We start from the raw sequence: 19,662 nt of genomic DNA, 5'->3' as shown, positions 1-19,662 counted from the left end.
CCCAATGCTCTGACATGCAGTGCAGTTTAAGTATAAAGTATCAAAAATAAATACTCAATACAAGTGTAAATACTCAAGTAAAATAAAAGTATGTAAAAAATTGTACTTGAGTAAATGTACTTGGTTGCTTTCTAATATTGCCCGTAGGGCAAGGAAGTACCTAACGCTTAAATGTTATAATAAGGAATCAATGGCGGCCTGAAAGGGCTGAATTGTCTAAAGAAGGAGTCATACGTCATAGTCCAAGATCCATGAAGCCCAAATTCCACATGGAAGTCCAAGTCATCTTGACAAACTGACTATGCTTCCATTAACTCAATGACATAACATAACTTAATGACATAACATCACAGTGTCAGTACACAGGTATTGACAGACCTACAGTACATCCAGAATATGTGGAGGTCTCATCTGCTGCAGAACATACACACATACGTATCTTACATTGTGCATGCACATTTCTCTGGCCCACTTAAGGTTGGATTAATGAATCCAAGTCCTTTTGTTTCAACTAGAAGTTCGGGCCGCTGCGCGGCCCTCACATCTAGCGTGACGCGTCGTACACTTCGCATCGCAGATCCACCTTACAGCCACCTCACAGTGTGAGCGAGAGTATTGCGTGAAAGTAGGGCAAAGTCGTTTATAATTGTGGGACATGGCAACACTGTGGTGAAAAGTAAGGCAAATTCGCTTATAATCAGAGGACATGGCAACACTGAGTGTCCTGTGCTCCCCTCTGTCTCTGTCCCTGTGTGTTTGTCCCCCTGTCTGTCCAATAAGGTTCGGTCCCACATAAAATTGCCTAGTTGGGTTCCACCTAGGGCCCAGGTAGAACCCACCTAAAGCCCACATGGGCAACCCAGTTGGGACCCACCTCGGTCCCACATATAATTTCCTAGGTGGGGCCCACCTAAGGCCCAGGTAGAACCCACGTATAGTCCACACGGGAAAGCCCAAGTGGGCCCATATAGTTCAGCCCACCTTGAAACCATATGGGTCCCATGTCAGCCCCACATAAATTGCCAAATTGGGGCCCACCTAGGGCCCAGGTAGTACCCACTTAAAGCCCACATGGGCAAACCCAGTTAGGACCCACCTCAGTCCCACATAGAGTTGCCTAGTTGGGGCCCACCTAGTGCCCAGGTAGGACCCACCTATAGCCCACATGGGCAACCCAGTTAGGACCCACCTTGGTCCCACATATAATTGCCTAGGTGGGACCCACCTAAGGCCCAGATAGAACCCACTTATATCCCACATGGGCATCCCAGTTGGGACCCAAGTGGATCCCGCTGACATTGCCGACATGGGGCCCATATGGTTTAGCCCACCTTGAAACCATATGGGACGCAATGGGCGTGCTGGCTGGGTAGGCTGGCGTGAAAGTGTATAATATTTAGAGAAATTGAAAGTTTCAAATAGGGAAGTAGTAGTAGAAGTAGTGAATTAGCAAACTGGAGATTTAGTGATTTAGACAGAATGTTTCCTTTAGCCTCATTGTGTGCTAATGCACGCAACTGTTAAGGCAGGTTTAATTTTTGTTGTCTCATAACATCCTTTGTCCGTAAACAACATAGGCGACCCGTCTGTGCCTTGACTTCACCCGGCCCCCCGCCCCTTTGCCTGCAGTGTGTGTGTCTCTCTCTCACACATACACACACACACACACACACACACACACACACACACACACACACACACACACAACACGGAGAAGTTCTACAAAGTTCGAATGAATTAATAAGATAATTTAACAGCGTATCCGCGCGGCTGGTGTAGCCGGTATCATTGATAATCACTTGGATCTAAACAAACGCGCTGTGCGCACCACGCATACGCTCGCTATGAAAAGTCTGGTGTAGATCGATCGGCCGTGTTGTGCCCCCCCCCCATCCCCCGAGTATTTTTTTCTCTCCGTGTCTGTGTCTCTCTCTTTTGTAAATCGAATGCTAAAATTGCCATTTGAATGTAGTTTTAAAAAAAAGATATATATTTTTTAATGTAATTTTAATTGTATTATAGTATTATAATTTTTTTCCTGACCTACCAATGCGAAAACAAATGCTTTCATCATGTTTCCCCCTATAAACGTCACTTGAAAGTTACGTTTTAGAAACTTTAATAGTTATCACAACAGCGAACGCTGAAAATCAGCTGTGCAGCCTGTGCTTCTCCTCCCCCTCCCTCCCTCTCTCCCTCCCTCTCTCACACACACATACACACACACACACACACACACACACACACACACACACACACACACACACACACACACACATGCTCTCCTTGTCTCTCTCTCTCCCCCTCCCCCTCCCTCCCTCCCTCCCTCCCTCCCTCCCTCTCTCTCTCTCTCCCCCTCCCTCCCTCCCTCCCTCACTCTCTCTCTCGAGCTCTCTCTCACCCCTCTCTCTCTCCCTCTCTCTCCCTGTCTGTGTCGCTGTCTTGCACGTCCCTCTTTCTGTCGCGCTCTCTCTCTCACCCCTCTCTCTCTCTCTCTCTCTCTCTCTCTCCCTCTCCGTGCTCACTATCTCGCAGATGATTGGCTGTTCAAAACGGAACACCCGGAAGTAAATTGCGAGATGAAATATAGAGCACTTTATGATTATTATAAAAGGAGACACATGTGAAGGTGGAAAATAAAATAGAAGTACTTCTATACTTTTGCATGAGCGATTTTTGTAGCAAGTTGGGAGAGAAGTGGAGCAGTGCTTTGGCCGTGAGTATAGTACCTAAGAGGTTGAGGTTCCAAAAGGGACACCTCTCCATTTGTGTTGTGAGAGATGGAATAGAGAACAGCACAACTGTTCTGGAACGCGGCATCGGAATTCATTGCATCCAGTGCCATTTAATATGGAAACATGTGCAGATAAGTATCTCCAATGTCCAATAGTATGTTTTGTGTTGTTGTGTGACGTCAGACCAGAGCTCTGCTAAACCAATATAAGTGAGTTGATGCAGAGGGACAGGGAGACAAGGATCGTCATCAATAAAGATGAAGATAAAGATAGACAGACAGAGAGATAGACAAAGAGAGTGAGACATGAAATGAACTGTACTGTGGGTGCTTTTAGAAAACCACCTTAATAATAAGGAGGGTGACACAGTCAAAGACATACAAAAGAAAAACAGCTAAACTGGATTTCCCTTTTGGTTTGTGACCCATGAGCCGTGACTTTAGTGTCAATAGTTTGGGACAGAATGTCTCTCTTGCTGATTTTCTTTTTCACAGTTGTGCTGCTAATCCTAATCCCTGTCTTTATCAGGTGGTATATATGTTATTTTGTAATCGTATCATGGTTCCAGAATGCATTAAATGCTGAAGTGAAGATTAAATCAGTAGGGACTTGGACTTTGACTGAGATCCGGGGAATTAGGATCCAGTTTCATGCCCAGCACACACTGGAGATTGACAGAATATGGATTTCAAGTAAACTTTTAAACAAAGACTTGCCAAGGTACCTGGTATTCTGTGTTGGCAAAACCAGGGTGAGATTTGATGTGCAGGTGCCACTTGGACCTCTTGTGAAGAAGAGTGAGTCAGGAGAAGTTCCCAAAACCCTACTGTTTCTTTCAAAGCTGCTGTCAATTCACATTGACTCTATCAATGTGATGCTACTGAACTTCACCCTGTCAAAATCTCTTGAAATTACTATCAAAGGAATTTCTATGTTACTTGACCACCGGAGTAAAAGGTTGGCATGGGACCTTTCTGTGGGGCAGCTAAGCAGTGAAGTGCTTAAAAGCAATGTATCAGACATATGTGTTGCTGAAGTGTCCCTGAGCCTGCTGCTTTCTGGAGATGTGAGCTTGCCAGAACTGAAGCCAGGATGTCTGTCCCTGTGTGTGAAAACTCTTACAGCAGAGTTGCATGAGGGCGTCTTCCCAATTGAGGTTCTGTTACCCCCACCATCATCAAAGAGTATACACAATGCATCTGTTGGTGAAAGCTTTGAGTTCATCCATCAGCTGATTCCCCAGAAGGTCGATGTGGAATTTGAGAACACCAATATAACTCTTTCAATGCATAGCCAAGAAAGATACCTAAATTGGACACTGAAGTCTCTGAAGTTGGCCTATGGGTGTGAGAGCGAGCAGCTTCTTTTTCGCTGTGCTGCTAGTAGCATGGAGCTCCTTTTAGAAAACAGAGTTCTCTCTCAAAGTAGACAAAGAATATTTTGCCTGAACACCCTCAGGACTGACCTACAGGTAAAATCAATAGATATCTCAGGGTCAGTCACAGTCAACACCTGCATAATCCACTACCGTCACCAGGACTTCTCTGGTTGGTTGGACTTACTTCCATGGGAAGAGCTCATTCACAGGACAGCAGTGCACAGAAAAGGTTGCTTCCCTCACCTGCATGTCCCTGTGATGATCAGGTCCTCTGTGTCCAACATCAGTGTTTCCGTTGAGCTGGCAGACACCACACCATTTTCCCTGGGCTGCATATCAGCCAGTGCAGAACTGCAACATCTGCTTGATGATATTAAAATTAAGGACATCTCCATGGACCACTTCCGGTGGACGGTGGGCCAAGGTTCCCATATTCAACAGGCCCCTCACCCACCTGGGAAACATATATGGGGAGAAGCACTTATCCTAGACTCCCTCAGTCTTCAGGGAAGTTTCAACAGACCCCACATGGAGTCTGGCAGCCATGCTCCAAGTCTAAGCGTGCAGCTCAATTTGAAGGGATTCCAAGTGGAGCTCTCAGAGACCTACACGCTGTGCCTGTCTCGCCTGCTGTCCCTCTTCAGGCTGCCCAGTGACAAGAGTCCAGAACAATCCCATGTAGTCTCGGTGTCTCTGCTTAGTGATGAGACTAACCACACTCCATCCTCTGTCCACCTACCCTTGCTTTTCAAACTGAAGTGTTGTCTGGATGATGTCAATGTGTTCACATATTCTAATCTGGCAGATGCTGTGTCTTTGCGGGTTGACACGTGTAGGGTCCAGTGTACTGGGAAGAGTTCCAGCCTATCTCTACAAGGTGTTAGTTTGTCTCTACTGAAGACACTCACAGAAAATATGGACACTTGTTACTCAGCCTCGCAAACCTCAAAACCTGTTCTCCAACTTACTGCCATAGCCTTCGATCATAACTCTACCGACTGGACTTTAGAGGTTCAATGTGAGGAGGAGGAGCTCAGTGTGGAATGGACACCATCTGACCATATGTTGTTGTACCAGCATGTGACCGAAGCGTGTGCCTGGTTGACCATGCTTTGTGAAGAAAAGGGTCCGGACGATCCAGTCAAAGTGACAGGCGTTGAAAGATCATCAGGCCAGGGCAGGGACCTGTGTGTATGTGTCTATCTCGGTCACACACACCTGAGGGCCCACCTGAGTGAGTTGCACTACATCATCCTGCACACGCAAGCCCTCTCCCTCTCAATAGATGCCAAGTCCGTCCACATGCACTCATCTCACCTGCACCTCAACTTTGATGGCAATGACATATTCTCCTTCAAAGAGCTCGACGTCCAGACGCACCAGGAGCCACCAGCAGACATGCAGCTGCACAGAGACCCCATCCCTTACCTCATCACCCCGCAGAACCCCGTCTGGTTCTTCACCTGCCCAAGCCTGGCAGTGGAGTTCCCGTACAAGTACAATTTCTCTGACACGTTCGACAAGGCCATCAGTATGCAGAAGTGGCTTAAAACCATGCACAGCTCAACAAACCCATCCACCATCATCCAAAGACTGCCACCTGATCTCGTTTTCAAAATCAGCCAGTTCTCCTTTGTCTTCCTGGACAACGTTTTCGAAACCAAGCTGCACGAAAACTACGAGCTCATGAAAGATGAGAGCGTGGAGATCACCAAGCGGGAGCAGCTGCTGGACAAGGAGATGCGCAAGCAGCACGGGCAACTGCTGCCTGCCAGTACAATCAAAGAGGTGTACACGTTGCTGGAAAAGGAGAAAATTGAGGTCTACATTAAGCGCTCACGCCTTCTCTATGCTAACACGCCCATGAGGAAGTCCCTCCTAGACTGGAGGGTGTCAGAACTGGAGCTGGTGGTCCTGGCCGACGACTCACTACATGGGCCAGAAAAAGTGAGGCATCAGTTGAGGGATATCGATGGGATCAGTCCCTTCCCCAGAGAGGGACTCCCTTTGGTGGTCCAGTGGTGTCGTGTTGTCAAGTTTAAACTTGGTGCCTTCATGGTGGCAATTCGGGACTACCCACGCAACCTGTTTGAGATCCGAGATTGGGAGCTGTCAGGACGTCTCATTGGCGCACAGCAGGATGGACACGGACAGACTTATTTCAAAGACCTTTTGCCGCTTGGCTCACCGTGGGGAGACGTGACAGTCAACAGAAATTTGCTGCCAATCAAGTTCTACCACGACTTCAAATCTAACATATCACTGTACACTATTGTGTGGGGACCATGTTGGCACCCTGCTTGTGCTCTGATGGGCCAGTTGCTTCAGATACTGACAAAACCCACAAAGGATCCTTCACCTCCCCTGGCTTGGTGGGACAAAATACGTTTTCGGCTGCATGGACAATGGGTAATGGATATTGATCATTTCAACCTTCACCAGCTGGCTACAAAGGACCCATACAATACAACTGCAAATATGCACTGGGAATGTAATAAGTTAAACTTTGCCTGGAACCCTGGGCAGTTTACTTTCAAAGGGGACATGGATATTAATGTCAGGACAGCCTCAAAGTATGATGACATCTGTTTCCTACACCTGCCCAATCTACACATTACCCTCAACCTGCTGTGGCTCTGCCAAGGTAACCCCCATGACCATCATGCTGTAGTGCTCTGCTGTGCAGAGAATGTTACATATATGACCTCAGGAAACTGTCATGACTCCTACAGAGCCTTCCGCTCTGAGAACCTCAACCTTGACATCTCCATGGACTTTAACCAACACTCTGGTACGGAGCCTTATCAGCCCAGGATCCTCCTGTACAGCAGCACACTGCAATGGATGCAGACATTCTTGGCCACTTGGACCAGTGTTTCTTGGCCGATCTGCAGAGGCAAGCTCTTCCACAACCTCACGCCCATTGGGAAGAAGTTAAATCAACATTTCAAGCAGTTATCCTTCACTGCTGCCTTCCCTCAACTACAAGTGTGTTACCAGGCGTCCCCTGCCCAGCAGAATGGTATCCAGGCGGAGTGCAAGAAAGGACATGTCTTCACCACAGGAGCACAGACACTTATCTCACCTGCTAGTATTGTGAAAAGAAGACCGATCTCAGAGTGGGAATTGACCCAGATGGTTAGCGGACTAACAGAGCTAACTGTCCACCTGATGGCCTCCACTTTGGATGAAATGGCTGGCCACCAGATGAATGCCCAGGTGAACAAGTATCACCTGCTCAGTCTGTCCTCACTGAGCTACCAGCGACAGAGAAACCAAATGGAAGAGGTGAGTGTTAGCGATGAGAGCAATGCCTATATACACAAGCTGTGCTTGGTGGACTTGCGTGCCTCTTGGACCACCACAAATAGGAACATAGCCATTGGGCTGTTTGATAGCTATAGAAATGTGGCCGTGTTGAAGCGGAACCTCTCCACAGAAGCTCTGAACAGTCTGTGGATAGACACTCAGTTGCAAGCCAAGAAGCTCAAATGTTCCAAGCGGTTAGAGGGGGCTCTTACCATAGCCCCCACTAACCCCACCCTGCCTACAGTCAGCCAGCGAGAGAAAAGTCAGAATGAAGGAACATCAATGCTCCAGAAGCCGACTGAGGAGCAGACTGATAAGAATGTGGTATCCTCAGAAGACGACCCCTGTGTGAGCGACCAGTTGTGTGGCATCGCAGCCTCTCAGACTGACGACATTTATAAGCGCAACTGGCTCATTGAGTTGGTCAACTGTCAGATGATGCTACGTGGCACAGAGACGGCAGGCAGCGTACTGACTTCTGCAGCCAAGGCACAGCTGTTTCAGCGTGAGCATCACCCAGCCTGGTACAGCGACACTCTCAAGCAGAAGACCACCTGGACTGGCAGGCTGAATGACATGCAGTACTTTGCCACCATGAAGTCCAATCCTTCTGAACATGAGGAAAGGCAGCTGTGGTTAGAGGTGAAAGACATAGAGAAGCACAGGCAGGATAACCTGGGCTCTGTGCTAGAGTTGATGGACAGTGGCCAGGCTGTGCGAGGAATAGTCAACACCACCACAGACTGGAACCAGATCAAAGAGGCCCAGCAGTTGCAACGTATAATCTCCCGCTGTCACTGCCGTATGTGCTACATCAGCTACAGTCATGACATTGACCCAGAGCTGGCCAAGCAGATTAAGCCACCAGAGCTACCGAATAAGCATGAGAAGGAGAACTTGCTAAAAAAACAGGCCCCGGCTGTGGACACCATCACCCTCTTCCATCATGACCTAGAGATCTCCACTAACCCATTCCAGTATGCTATGATCCTGGATATATTCAACAACCTGCTGCTGCCCGTCGAACCCAAACGCAAGGAGCAAAGTGAGAAGGAGCAATGTGTCCGTTTCCAGTTGAACATCTCCAGTAACCATGAGGAGCAGCGCAGCAGCATCTTGCACCTCCAGGATGAGGTCAGGCAGCACATTGCCCGGATCAGATTCCTGGAGAAAAAGGTTTACTCCAACACTAGGGCCCAGTCTGGGGAGCTGGTAGAGATCAATGTGAGGCTGCAGAACGAGCTCAATGAGGAGAAAAACAACATGCAGAAGAAGAGCGAAGAACTCAACATCCTCATCAGGTGTTTAAAGGACTTCCAGCTTCAGCTGGCAAATAAACTGGAGCTGCCAAAAAAGCCAGAGGATGTCAGTGTGGTGAGGAGAACTGAGATATACTTTAACAAGGCTCACTGGTGTTTAACTGAGGACGACGGCCAGCTTGGCATCGCAGAGCTGGAACTTAAGAGATTCATGTACAGCAAGTTGAGCAAGTCTGATGACAAAGCAGAGCATCTCCTGGAACTAGAATGGGTCACAATGAACAACCTGTCACCCAATGATAAGGATAAGGTAGTACCTCAGAGTCCTCATCTATCAGACAACCAGTTTGCTTTGCGAATCTTCAGCGAAATTTGGCCTCCTGTGGGAATTTCTGTCTATGGACATTTTGAGGTGAACGTGGTGCCTCTCAACATCCAGGTCTCATACAAGTTCTACAAAAGGATGATGGGATTTTTCTTCCCTGGAAAAAATGTTGAGGAAGTTTGTGATGAGGACAAGTCCCAAAAACGTCCAGAGCATCTTGTTGATGACTTTGATAAGATGACAGAACGGGCTGCCATGAACAATTCCTTCATCTACATTAAGTTCCCTAAAGTGCCACTTAGTGTCAGTTACAATGGAATGAACGACTTAAACCTAGTTCTGCCTGATCTGGTGTATCGCAACAAGATCTGGACCTGGCTAGACTTCGCCAAGGCTGTGAAGAGGGACTATGAGAAAGAACTTGATAGACAGTTCTGGGAACTATGTTTACCTGCTTCTGGTTCTGATCCTCAGGGAAATGCATCTGAAGGGGCGGAAGCTATGAAGGCCAGATCCCTCGGGATCTGGCCCAAGTAGCGCAGTCGCTCGGTAATCCTTGGATCCTTGGTTCCTGGTTCGATTCCCAGGTAACTGTCGAAGTTTGACAGAGAACCCCTATAACTGCTCCTGATGAGCAGTCCGGTGCCTTGCATGGGTTCCGCCGTCGGTAGGTGAATGGGGTAATATAAAGGCAAATGTAAATGCACCATTTAAGTCCAAAATCCACATGGAAGCCCAAGTCATCTTGACAAACTGACTATGCTTCCATTAACTCAATGACATAACATCAAAGTGTCAGTACACAGGTATTGAAAGACCTACCGTGCATCCAGAATATGTGGAGAACACACATTTCTCTGGCCCACTTAAGGTTGGATTAATGACTCCAAGTCCTTTTGTTTCAATGGATAAGAGAACAGCATATAAATCCTCCAGGTAGGTACAGAACCACTGGCAGCCACGTACCATTAACGGTCTGCCACCTGCATTAGAACTGTTCTGGAATGCGGCATCGGAATTCATTGTATCCAGTGCCATTTAATATGGAAACGTGTGCAGATAAGAAGGTGCAATGTCCAATAGCGTATGGTTGTTGTTGTTGTGTGACGTCGTTGTGTGACGTCAGACCAGAGCTCTGCTAAACCAATATAAGTGAGTTGATACAGAGGGTTACGGAGACAAAGAGATACAGCGAATGACAGTGAATTTTAGAGAGATTACAAAGATGAAGACAATGATAGACTGACAGAGAGATAGACAAAGAGAGTGAGACATAAAAATAACTACTGTGGGTGCTTTTCGAAAGCCACCGTAATAATAAGGAGGGTGACACAGTCAAAGACATACAAAATAAAAACAGCTAAACTGGATTTCCCTTTTGGTTTGTGACCCATGAGCCGTGACTTTGGTGTCAATAGTTTGGGACAGAATGTCTCTCTTGCTGATTTGCTTTTTCACATTTGTGCTGCTAATCCTAATCCCTGTCTTTATCAGGTGGTATATATGTTATTTTGTAATCGTATCATGGTTCCAGAATGCATTAAATGCTGAAGTGAAGATCAAATCAATAGGGACTTGGACTTTGACTGAGATCCGGGGAATTAGGATCCAGTTTCATGCCCAGCACACACTGGAGATTGACAGAATTTGGATTTCAAGCAAACTTTTGAACAAAGACTTGCCAAGGTACCTGGTATTCTGTGTTGGCATAACCAGGGTGAGATTTGATGTGCAGGTGCCACTTAGACCTCTTGTGAAGAAGAGTGAGTCAGGAGAAGTTCCCAAAACCCTACTGTTTCTTTCAAAGCTGCTGTCAATTCACATTGACTCTATCTATGTGACGCTGCTGAACTTCACCCTGGCAAAATCTCGGTGGCACATTACTATCAAAGGAATTTCTATGTTACTTGACCACCGGAGTAAAAGGTTGGCATGGGACCTTTCTGTGGGGCAGCTAAGCAGTGAAGTGCTTAAAAGCAATGTATCAGACATATGTGTTGCTGAAGTGTCCCTGAGCCTGCTGCTTTCTGGAGATGTGAGCTTGCCAGAACTGAAGCCAGGATGTCTGTCCCTGTGTGTGAAAACTCTTACAGCAGAGTTGCATGAGGGCGTCTTCCCAATTGAGGTTCTGTTACCCCCACCATCATCAAAGAGTATACACAATGCATCTGTTGGTGAAAGCTTTGAGTTCATCCATCAGCTGATTCCCCAGAAGGTCGATGTGGAATTTGAGAACACCAATATAACTCTGTCAATGCATAGCCAAGAAAGATACCTAAATTGGACACTGAAGTCTCTGAAGTTGGCCTATGGGTGTGAGAGCGAGCAGCTTCTTTTTCGCTGTGCTGCTAGTAGCATGGAGCTCCTTTTAGAAAATGGACATCTCTCTCAAAGTAGACAAAGAATATTTTGCCTGAACACCCTCAGGACTGACCTACAGGTAAAATCAATAGATATCTCAGGGTCAGTCACAGTCAACACCTGCATAATCCACTACCGTCACCAGGACGTCTCTGGTTGGTTGGACCTACTTCCATGGGAAGAGCTCATTCACAGGACAGCAGTGCACAGAAAAGGCTGCTTCCCTCACCTGCATGCCCCTGTGATGATCAGGTCCTCTGTGTCCAACGTCAGTGTTTCCGTTGAGCTGGCAGACACCACACCATTTTCCCTGGGCTTCATATCAGCCAGTGCAGAACTGCAGCATCTACTTGATGATATTAAAATTAAGGACATCTCCATGGACCACTTCCGCTGGACGGTGGGCCATGGTTCCCATATTCAACAGGCCCCTCACCCACCTGGGAAACATATATGGGGAGAAGCACTTATCCTAGACTCCCTCAGTCTTCAGGGAAGTTTCAACAGACCCCACATGGAGTCTGGCAGCCATGCTCCAAGTCTAAGCGTGCAGCTCAATTTGAAGGGATTCCAAGTGGAGCTCTCAAAGACCTACACGCTGTGCCTGTCTCGCCTGCTGTCCCTCTTCAGGCTGCCCAGTGACAAGAGTCCAGAACAATCCCATGTAGTCTCGGTGTCTCTGCTTAGTGATGAGACTAACCACACTCCATCCTCTGTCCACCTACCCTTGCTTTTCAAACTGAAGTGTTGTCTGGATGATGTCAATGTGTTCACATATTCTAATCTGGCAGGTGCTGTGTCTTTGCGGGTTGACACGTGTAGGGTCCAGTGTACTGGGAAGAGTTCCAGCGTATCTCTACAGGGTGTTAGTTTGTCTCTACTGAAGACACTCACAGAAAACATGGAGACTTGTTACCCGGCCTTGCAAACCTCAAAACCTGTTCTCCAACTTACCGCCATAGCCTTCGATCATAACTCTACCGACTGGACTTTAGAAGCTCAATGTGAGGAGGAGGAGCTCAGTGTGGAATGGACACCATCTGACCATATGTTGTTATACCAGCATGTTACCGAAGTGTGTGCCTGGTGGACTATGCTTTGTGAAGAAAAGGGTGCGGAAGATTCAGTCAAACTGACAGGTATTGAAAGGTCATCAGGCCAGGGCAGGGACCTTTGTGTGTGTGTCTATCTCGGTCACACACACCTGAGGGCCCACCTGAGTGAGTTGCACTACATCATCCTGCACACGCAAGCCCTCTCCCTCTCAATGGATGCCAAGTCCGTCCACATGCACTCATCTCACCTGTACCTCAACTTTGATGGCAATGACATATTCTCTTTCAAAGAGCTCGACGTCCAGACGCACCAGGAGCCACCAGCAGACATGCAGCTGCACAGAGACCCCTTCCCTTTACTCACCACCCCGCAGAACCGCATCTGGGTCTTCACCTGCCCAAGCCTGGCTGTGGAGTTCCCTTACAAGTACAACTTCTCTGACACGTTCGACAAGGCCATCAGTGTGCAGAAGTGGCTTAAGACCATGCACAGCTCAACAAACCCATCCACAATCAACCAAAGCCTGCCACCTGATCTCGTTTTCAAAATCAGCCAGTTCTCCTTCGTCTTCCTGGACAACATTTTCGAAACCAAGCTGCATGACAACTACGAGCTCATGAAAGATGAGAGCATGGAGATCACCAAGCGGCAGCAGCTGCTGGACAAGGAGATGCGCAAGCAGCACGGGCAACTGCTCCCTGCCAGTACAATCAAAGAGGTGTACACGTTGCTGGACAAGGAAAAGATTGAGGTCTACATTAAACGCTCACGCCTTCTCTATGCTAACACGTCCATGAGGAAGTCCCTCCTAGACTGGAGGGTGTCAGAACTGGAGCTGGTGGTCCTGGCTGACGACTCACTACACGGGCCGGAAAAAGTGAGGCATCAGCTGAGGGACATCGATGGGATCAGTCCCTTCCCCAGAGAGGGACTCCCTTTGGTCGTCCAGTGGTGTCGTGTTGTCAAGTTTAAACTCGGTACCTTCATGGTGACAATTCGGGACTACCCACGCAACCTGTTTGAGATCCGAGATTGGGAGCTGTCAGGACGTCTCATTGGCGCACAGCAGGATGGACACGGACAGACTTATTGCAAAGACGTTTTGCCTCTTGGCTCACCGTGGGGAGACGTGACAGTCAACAGAAATTTGCTGCCACTCAAGTTCTACCACGACTTCAAATCTAACATATCACTGTGCACTATTGTGTGGGGACCATGTTGGCACCCTGCTTGTGCTCTGATGGGCCAGTTGCTTCAGATACTGACAAAACCCTCAAAGGATCCTTCACCTCCCCTGGCTTGGTGGGACAAAATACGTTTTCGGCTGCATGGACGATGGGTAATGGATATTGATCATTTCAACCTTCACCAGCTGGCTACAAAGGACCCATACAATACAACTGAAAATATGCACTGGGAATGTAATGAGTTTAACTTTAACTGGAACCCTGGGCAGTTTACTTTCAAAGGGGACATGGATATTAATGTCAGGACAGCCTCAAAGTATGATGACATCTGTTTACTACACCTGCCCAATCTACACATTACCCTCAACCTGCTGTGGCTCTGCCAAGGTAACCCCCATGACCATCATGCTGTAATGCTCTGCTGTGCAGAGAATGTTACATATATGACCTCAGGAAACTGTCATGACTCCTACAGAGCCTTCCGCTCTGAGAACCTCAACCTTGACATCTCCATGGACTTTAACCAACACTCTGGTACAGAGCCTTATCAGCCCAGGATCCTCCTGTACAGCAGCACACTGCAATGGATGCAGACATTGTTGGCCACTTGGACCAGTGTTTCTTGGCCGATCTGCAGAGGCAAGCTCTTCCACAACCTCACGCCCATTGGGAAGAAATTAAATCAACTTTTTAAGCAGTTATCCTTCACTGCTGCCTTCCCTCAACTACAAGTGTGTTACCAGGCCTCCCCTGCCCAGCAGAATGGTATCCAGGTGGAGTGCAAGAAAGGACATGTCTTCACCACAGGAGCACAGACACTTATCTCACCGAGTAGTATTGTGAAAAGAAGACCGATCTCAGAGTGGAAATTGACCCAGATGGTTAGCGAACTAACAGAGCTAACTGTCCACCTGATGGCCTCCACGTTGGATGAATTGGCTGACCACCAGATGAATGCCCAGGTGAACAAGTCTCACCTGCTCAGTCTGTCCTCACTGAGCTACCAGCGACAGAGAAACCAAATGGAAGAGGTGAGTGTTAGCGATGAGAGCAATGCCTACATACACAAGCTGTGCTTGGTGGACTTGCGTGCCTCCTGGACCACCACAAATAGGAACATAGCCATTGGGCTGTTTGATAGCTATAGAAATGTGGCCGTGTTGAAGCGGAACCTCTCCACAGAAGCTCTGAACAGTCTTTGGATAGCCAAGAAGCTCAAATGTTCCAAGGGGTTAGATGGGTCTCTTACCATAGCCCCCACTAACCCCTCCCTGCCTACGGTCAGCCAGCGAGAGAAAAGTCAGAATGAAGGAACATCAATGCTCCAGAAGCTGATTGAGGAGCAGACTGATAAGGTTGTGGTATCCTCAGAAGACGACCCCTGTGTGAGCGACCAGCTGTGTGGCATCGCAGCCTCTCAGACTGACGACATTTATAAGCGCAACTGGCTAATTGAGTTGGTCAACTGTCAGATGATGCTACGTGGCACAGAGACGGCAGGCAGCGTACTGACTTCTGCAGCCAAGGCACAGCTGTTTCAGCGTGAGCATCACCCAGCCTGGTACAGCGACACTCTCAAGCAGAAGACCACCTGGACTTGCATGCTGAATGACATGCAGTACTTTGCCACCATGGAGCCCAACCCTTCTGAACACGAGGAAAGGCAGCGGTGGTTAGAGGTGAAAAACATAGAGAAGCACAGGCAGCATAACCTGGGCTCTGTGCTAGAGTTGATAGACAGTGGCCAGGCTGTGCGAGGAATAGTCAACACCACCACAGACTTGAACCAGCCATCCCAGATCAAAGAGGCCCAGCAGTTGCAACGTATAATCTCCCGCTGTAACTGCTGTATGTACTACATCAGCTACAGCCATGACATTGACCCAGAGCTGGCCACGCAGATTAAGCCACCAGAGCTACCGAATAAGCATGAGAAGGAGAACTTGCTCAAAAAACAGGCCCGGGCTGTGGACACCATCACCCTCATCCATCATGACCTAGAGATTTCCACTAACCCATTCCAGTATGCTATGATCCTGGATATATTAAACAACCTGCTGCTGCCCGTCGAACCCAAACGCAAGGAGCAAAGTGAGAAGGAGCAATGTGTCCGTTTCCAGTTGAACATCTCCAGTAACCATGAGGAGCAGCGCAGCAGCATCTTGCACCTCCAGGAGGAGGTCAGGCAGCACATTGCCCGGATAAGATTCCTGGAGAAAAAGGTTTACTCCAACATCAAGGCCCAGTCTGAGGAGCTGGTAGAGATCAATTTGAGGAAGAACCAGCTCAATGAGGAGAAAAACAACATGCAGAAGAAGAGCGAAGAACTCAACATCCTCATCAGGTGTTTTAAGGACTTCCAGCTTCAGCTGGCACATAAACTGGAGCTACCAAAAACCCCAGAGGATGTCAGTGTGGTGAGGAGAACTGAGATATACTTTGCCAAGGCTCACTGGTGTTTAACTGAGGACGACGGCCAGCTTGGCATTGCAGAGCTGGAACTTGAGAGATTCATGTACAGCAAGTTGAGCAAGTCTGATGACAAAGCAGAGCATCTCCTAGAACTAGGCTGGGTCACAATGAACAACCTGTTACCCAATGCTACATATAAGGATAAGGTAGTACTTCGTCCTCAGAGTCCTTATCTATCAGGCCGCCAGTTTGCTTTGCGAATCTTCAGCAAAGTTTGCCCTCCTGTGGGAATTTCTGTCAATGAACATTTTGAGGTGAACGTGGTGCCTCTCACCATCCAGGTCTCATACAAGTTATACAAAAGGATGATGGGATTTTTCTTCCCAGGAAAAAATGTTGAGGAGGAGGAAGATGAGGAGGACAAGTCCCGAAAACATCCAGAGCATCCTGTTGATGACTTTGATAAGATGAAGGAACGGGCTGCTATGAACAATTCTTTCATCTACATTAAGATCCCTCAAGTGCCACTTAGAGTCAGTTACAAGGGAGTGAACGACTTAAACCTAGTTCTGCCTGATCTGGAGTATTGCAACAAGACCTGGACCTGGCTAGACTTCGCCATGGCTGTGAAGAGGGACAGTGTGAAAGAACTTGGTAGACAGTTCCTTCATTCCTCCATTAAGAAACTACGTTTACCTGCTTCTGGTTCTGATCCTCAGGGAAATGCATCTGAAGGGGCGGAAGCTAGGAAGGCCAGCCTCCTCGGGGTTGGCACGACTGACAAGAGTGCTAGTAAGAAAAGTAAGAGGAACCACGGGAGGTAGCGCAGTTGCCTGGGAATCATAAGGTCCTTGGTTTCTGATTTGATCCCAGGTAACTGTCGAAGTTTGACACAGAACCCCTATAATTGCTCCTGATGAGCAGTCTGGTGCCTTGCATGGTTTCTGCCGTCGGTATGTGAATAGGGGGATGTAAAGGCAAATGTAACTGCACCATTTACCATTTGTCTTCAGCTTTGACATACACATGCACATTCTACAGATTATTACATCCCTTTAGCTCAACAAAAAAATACATATTTCAATTGAGAAAAGGGAGCCACATCTACACATCTTTTTTTCTTTATATTATATAATAATAATATATTAGAATATAGAATATTTCAGGCAATTATGAGTTTATTAAGCTCATTCACACTTGCTTGAAATGACAGTAATTTACTGGTATATTTGATTTCTTGTATACAGTACATCCTATAGTCAAATTGCGAGTGTATGAAGAAAAACGGTTGTTCTATCAACAAAATGCGTCATAACAACAATGTTAGTGTATTGGAGATACTGGAAAAAGCTCTTGTATGCGTTCTGTAGTACCACTATTATGAAAAGTAAGTAGCCTCCTGTACACCGACAGTACCAATGAGAACACTCACATGACGGCACTTTACTGTTAAGGAGAGCTTTATTCCCATCCTACTACTATAATTGAAATGACCTCCAAAAGCACGTCCGGGGTTGGTCAGCACACGATCACTCGATTTGCCTCCAAACTTGCCACAGACTGTTGATCAGTGCTCTGGCTAATACCTAGGCTTCTTTCCCCGCCTTCAATGTACTTACATATTGTACAGTTAATATAAAACTACATTTTAACATTTAGCCGCAGCACCTTTGTTTTGGCCGCTAGGACCCCAGCCTACTGCACATCTCCATATATGGCCAGTTGGATCACTGGTGAAACGTAGCTGTGATGTAGCTGATCGGGTCTAGATGTGAGGGCCGCGAAGCAGCCCAAATCTCTAGTTTATGTAATGGCTTTAAGAGTAAACACATTTAGGAGAGTGTAGAGAGACCGGAAGCTGAGAGCAGAGAGATAAGACATGTAACATGGCTTTTTTTCATTCATTTCTTCAAACAACAATGGTTCATTTATATAGCACCTTATCCAAGGAGATGATGTTCCATTTCTCAGCACTGACATTATGGCCAAAATCCCATTTCAAGGAATTTCAAAACTCAACTCAACTCATTATAGAGCACATTTAACTTGATCAGGTCAACCAAAGTGCTGTACAGGTTAAAAAACAAACAAAAAACAATGCAATTGTCGGCCGACCTCAGGGCTCTGGTGGAGAGTAGTTGGAAACAAGCTTTGCAAGGGATGGGGGAGCCAAAACAACTCAGAGATCACCAGGGTGACCTATTCTCTAAGTAAACAGTTTACGCCATTACATTTTCACGTTGCATATTGCATATTGTCTAAAACAAAAATAAAAACAAAGAAAATAACTTTATTTCTTCTTGATTTACAAAGTTACCACTTGACAGTTTTAGCTTTTCATTTGTGGTCAGGAGCATGTTTATCTGCTGGCCCAGATACTGGATGCCAAACTTGCTGCACCTTGAAAACCACTTGACCTGTTAGATAGTTAGATTAGAAACACAGGACAGCATGATTTTGTCATTGGGTCATTATGTGACTCATGACTCCTTATGATTGTAATTTTGACAGGAAGGCCCATCCTGTATTAAAATTGGCTTAAGGGAGGACGGGACGGTGGACCGGCCGGTAGGTCGGCGGGCCGGCAGACATGACGATGTCACCATGACTCAGCCATAACCATATCAGGTTTTCAAAATGCAGCTACGACCAAATATGGAGTGTGTTGTCTAACCTCACCATATATGAGCATAAAAAGGACTGACAGAGATCTCCATATATGGGCATATCAGCCGGATCGGCGGTGCGACGTAGGTAGATGTGAGGGCCACGTAGCGGCCCGAACCTCTAGTTACTATTATTAACAACTTAACAAGAATTAATTGGATTATATATATATATACATATACACATAATCCAATGTGAGTGTGTGTGTGCAGTGTTGTAGTGCTACTTTTAGAAGTGCACACACATTTTTGCGCACGCGCGCAACACACGCGGACAGGACACGCTCACAATAAAAACATGCAGATGTTTACTGTGATTATGGTAAGCTCACATTTCATATAACACACACCATACAGTAATAACTCCACTAGCACCCCCCAAAAAATATATATATATTTTTTATTTTCATATCTTTGATTCGCGGGACATTGTTCCGTTCCAATAACTCATACCAAATATCGACAACCTCCAAATATCAACAACGTTTTAGAAACAGGTACAAACCGCAACCACCTGTCTTTACAAGCACCTTCACAGAAAAACAAGGGCAATGCTTACAATAGGCAGACATGGCAACCAATCACCCGCCCCCTTTTCACAGCCACACCCCCACCGTATATATATGAACAGAAGTGCACGCCCACAATTCAGTCAGGGTGTTTATCAGAGTCAGTGTTTACCCCATAGAGTTAAAAAATAATAGAGAGGGCATCGGATATCGCCTCCCATCCACTTGCATTGAGTTGCTCACCCAGCGCATGAGGCGAAATCACCCCTTCTTCCGGGTTGGAAAGTGTGATGGGCGTAGCCTATTTGGGGCCACTGTGACACGTTCTGCGTCACAGAAGTGACGCGTTTTACGTCACAGAGGTGCACGGCCCCGTGCACAAGCTTGTGCGCAAACTCGTGAGTCGAGCCCATTGGTCGAAACCGTTTTCTCTCGTACATTGTGGAGTGGCCCCTTCCGTTTAAG

At 47.0% G+C, this 19,662-nt stretch overlaps 2 protein-coding genes across 2 annotated transcripts; both read left to right on the top strand.

The window, feature by feature from the left end:
• Nucleotides 1-251: 251 nt before the first annotated feature.
• LOC308095541 (bridge-like lipid transfer protein family member 2) lies at nt 252-9,543 on the top strand (the record flags this gene model as incomplete). The annotated part of the gene is made up of 2 exons (XM_080442596.1): nt 252-281; nt 3,304-9,543. 2 exons carry the CDS (start codon nt 252-254, stop codon nt 9,541-9,543), a joined length of 6,270 nt encoding a protein of 2,089 aa, XP_080298722.1.
• A 190-nt stretch (nt 9,544-9,733) lies between these two features.
• LOC308095540 (bridge-like lipid transfer protein family member 2) lies at nt 9,734-16,846 on the top strand (the record flags this gene model as incomplete). The annotated part of the gene is made up of 2 exons (XM_080442595.1): nt 9,734-9,745; nt 10,541-16,846. The coding sequence occupies 2 exons, from the start codon at nt 9,734-9,736 to the stop codon at nt 16,844-16,846; spliced, it is 6,318 nt and encodes a 2,105-aa protein (XP_080298721.1).
• Between the last annotated feature and the right edge of the window lie 2,816 nt (nt 16,847-19,662).

This window comes from Gymnoscopelus braueri (genome assembly GCF_963280865.1).
Source record: "Gymnoscopelus braueri genome assembly, chromosome: 11".
NCBI classification, from domain to species: Eukaryota; Metazoa; Chordata; class Actinopteri; order Myctophiformes; family Myctophidae; genus Gymnoscopelus; species Gymnoscopelus braueri.
The sequence above is the reverse complement of the archived record's forward strand: the minus strand, read 5'-3'. Positions and strand labels throughout refer to the sequence as shown.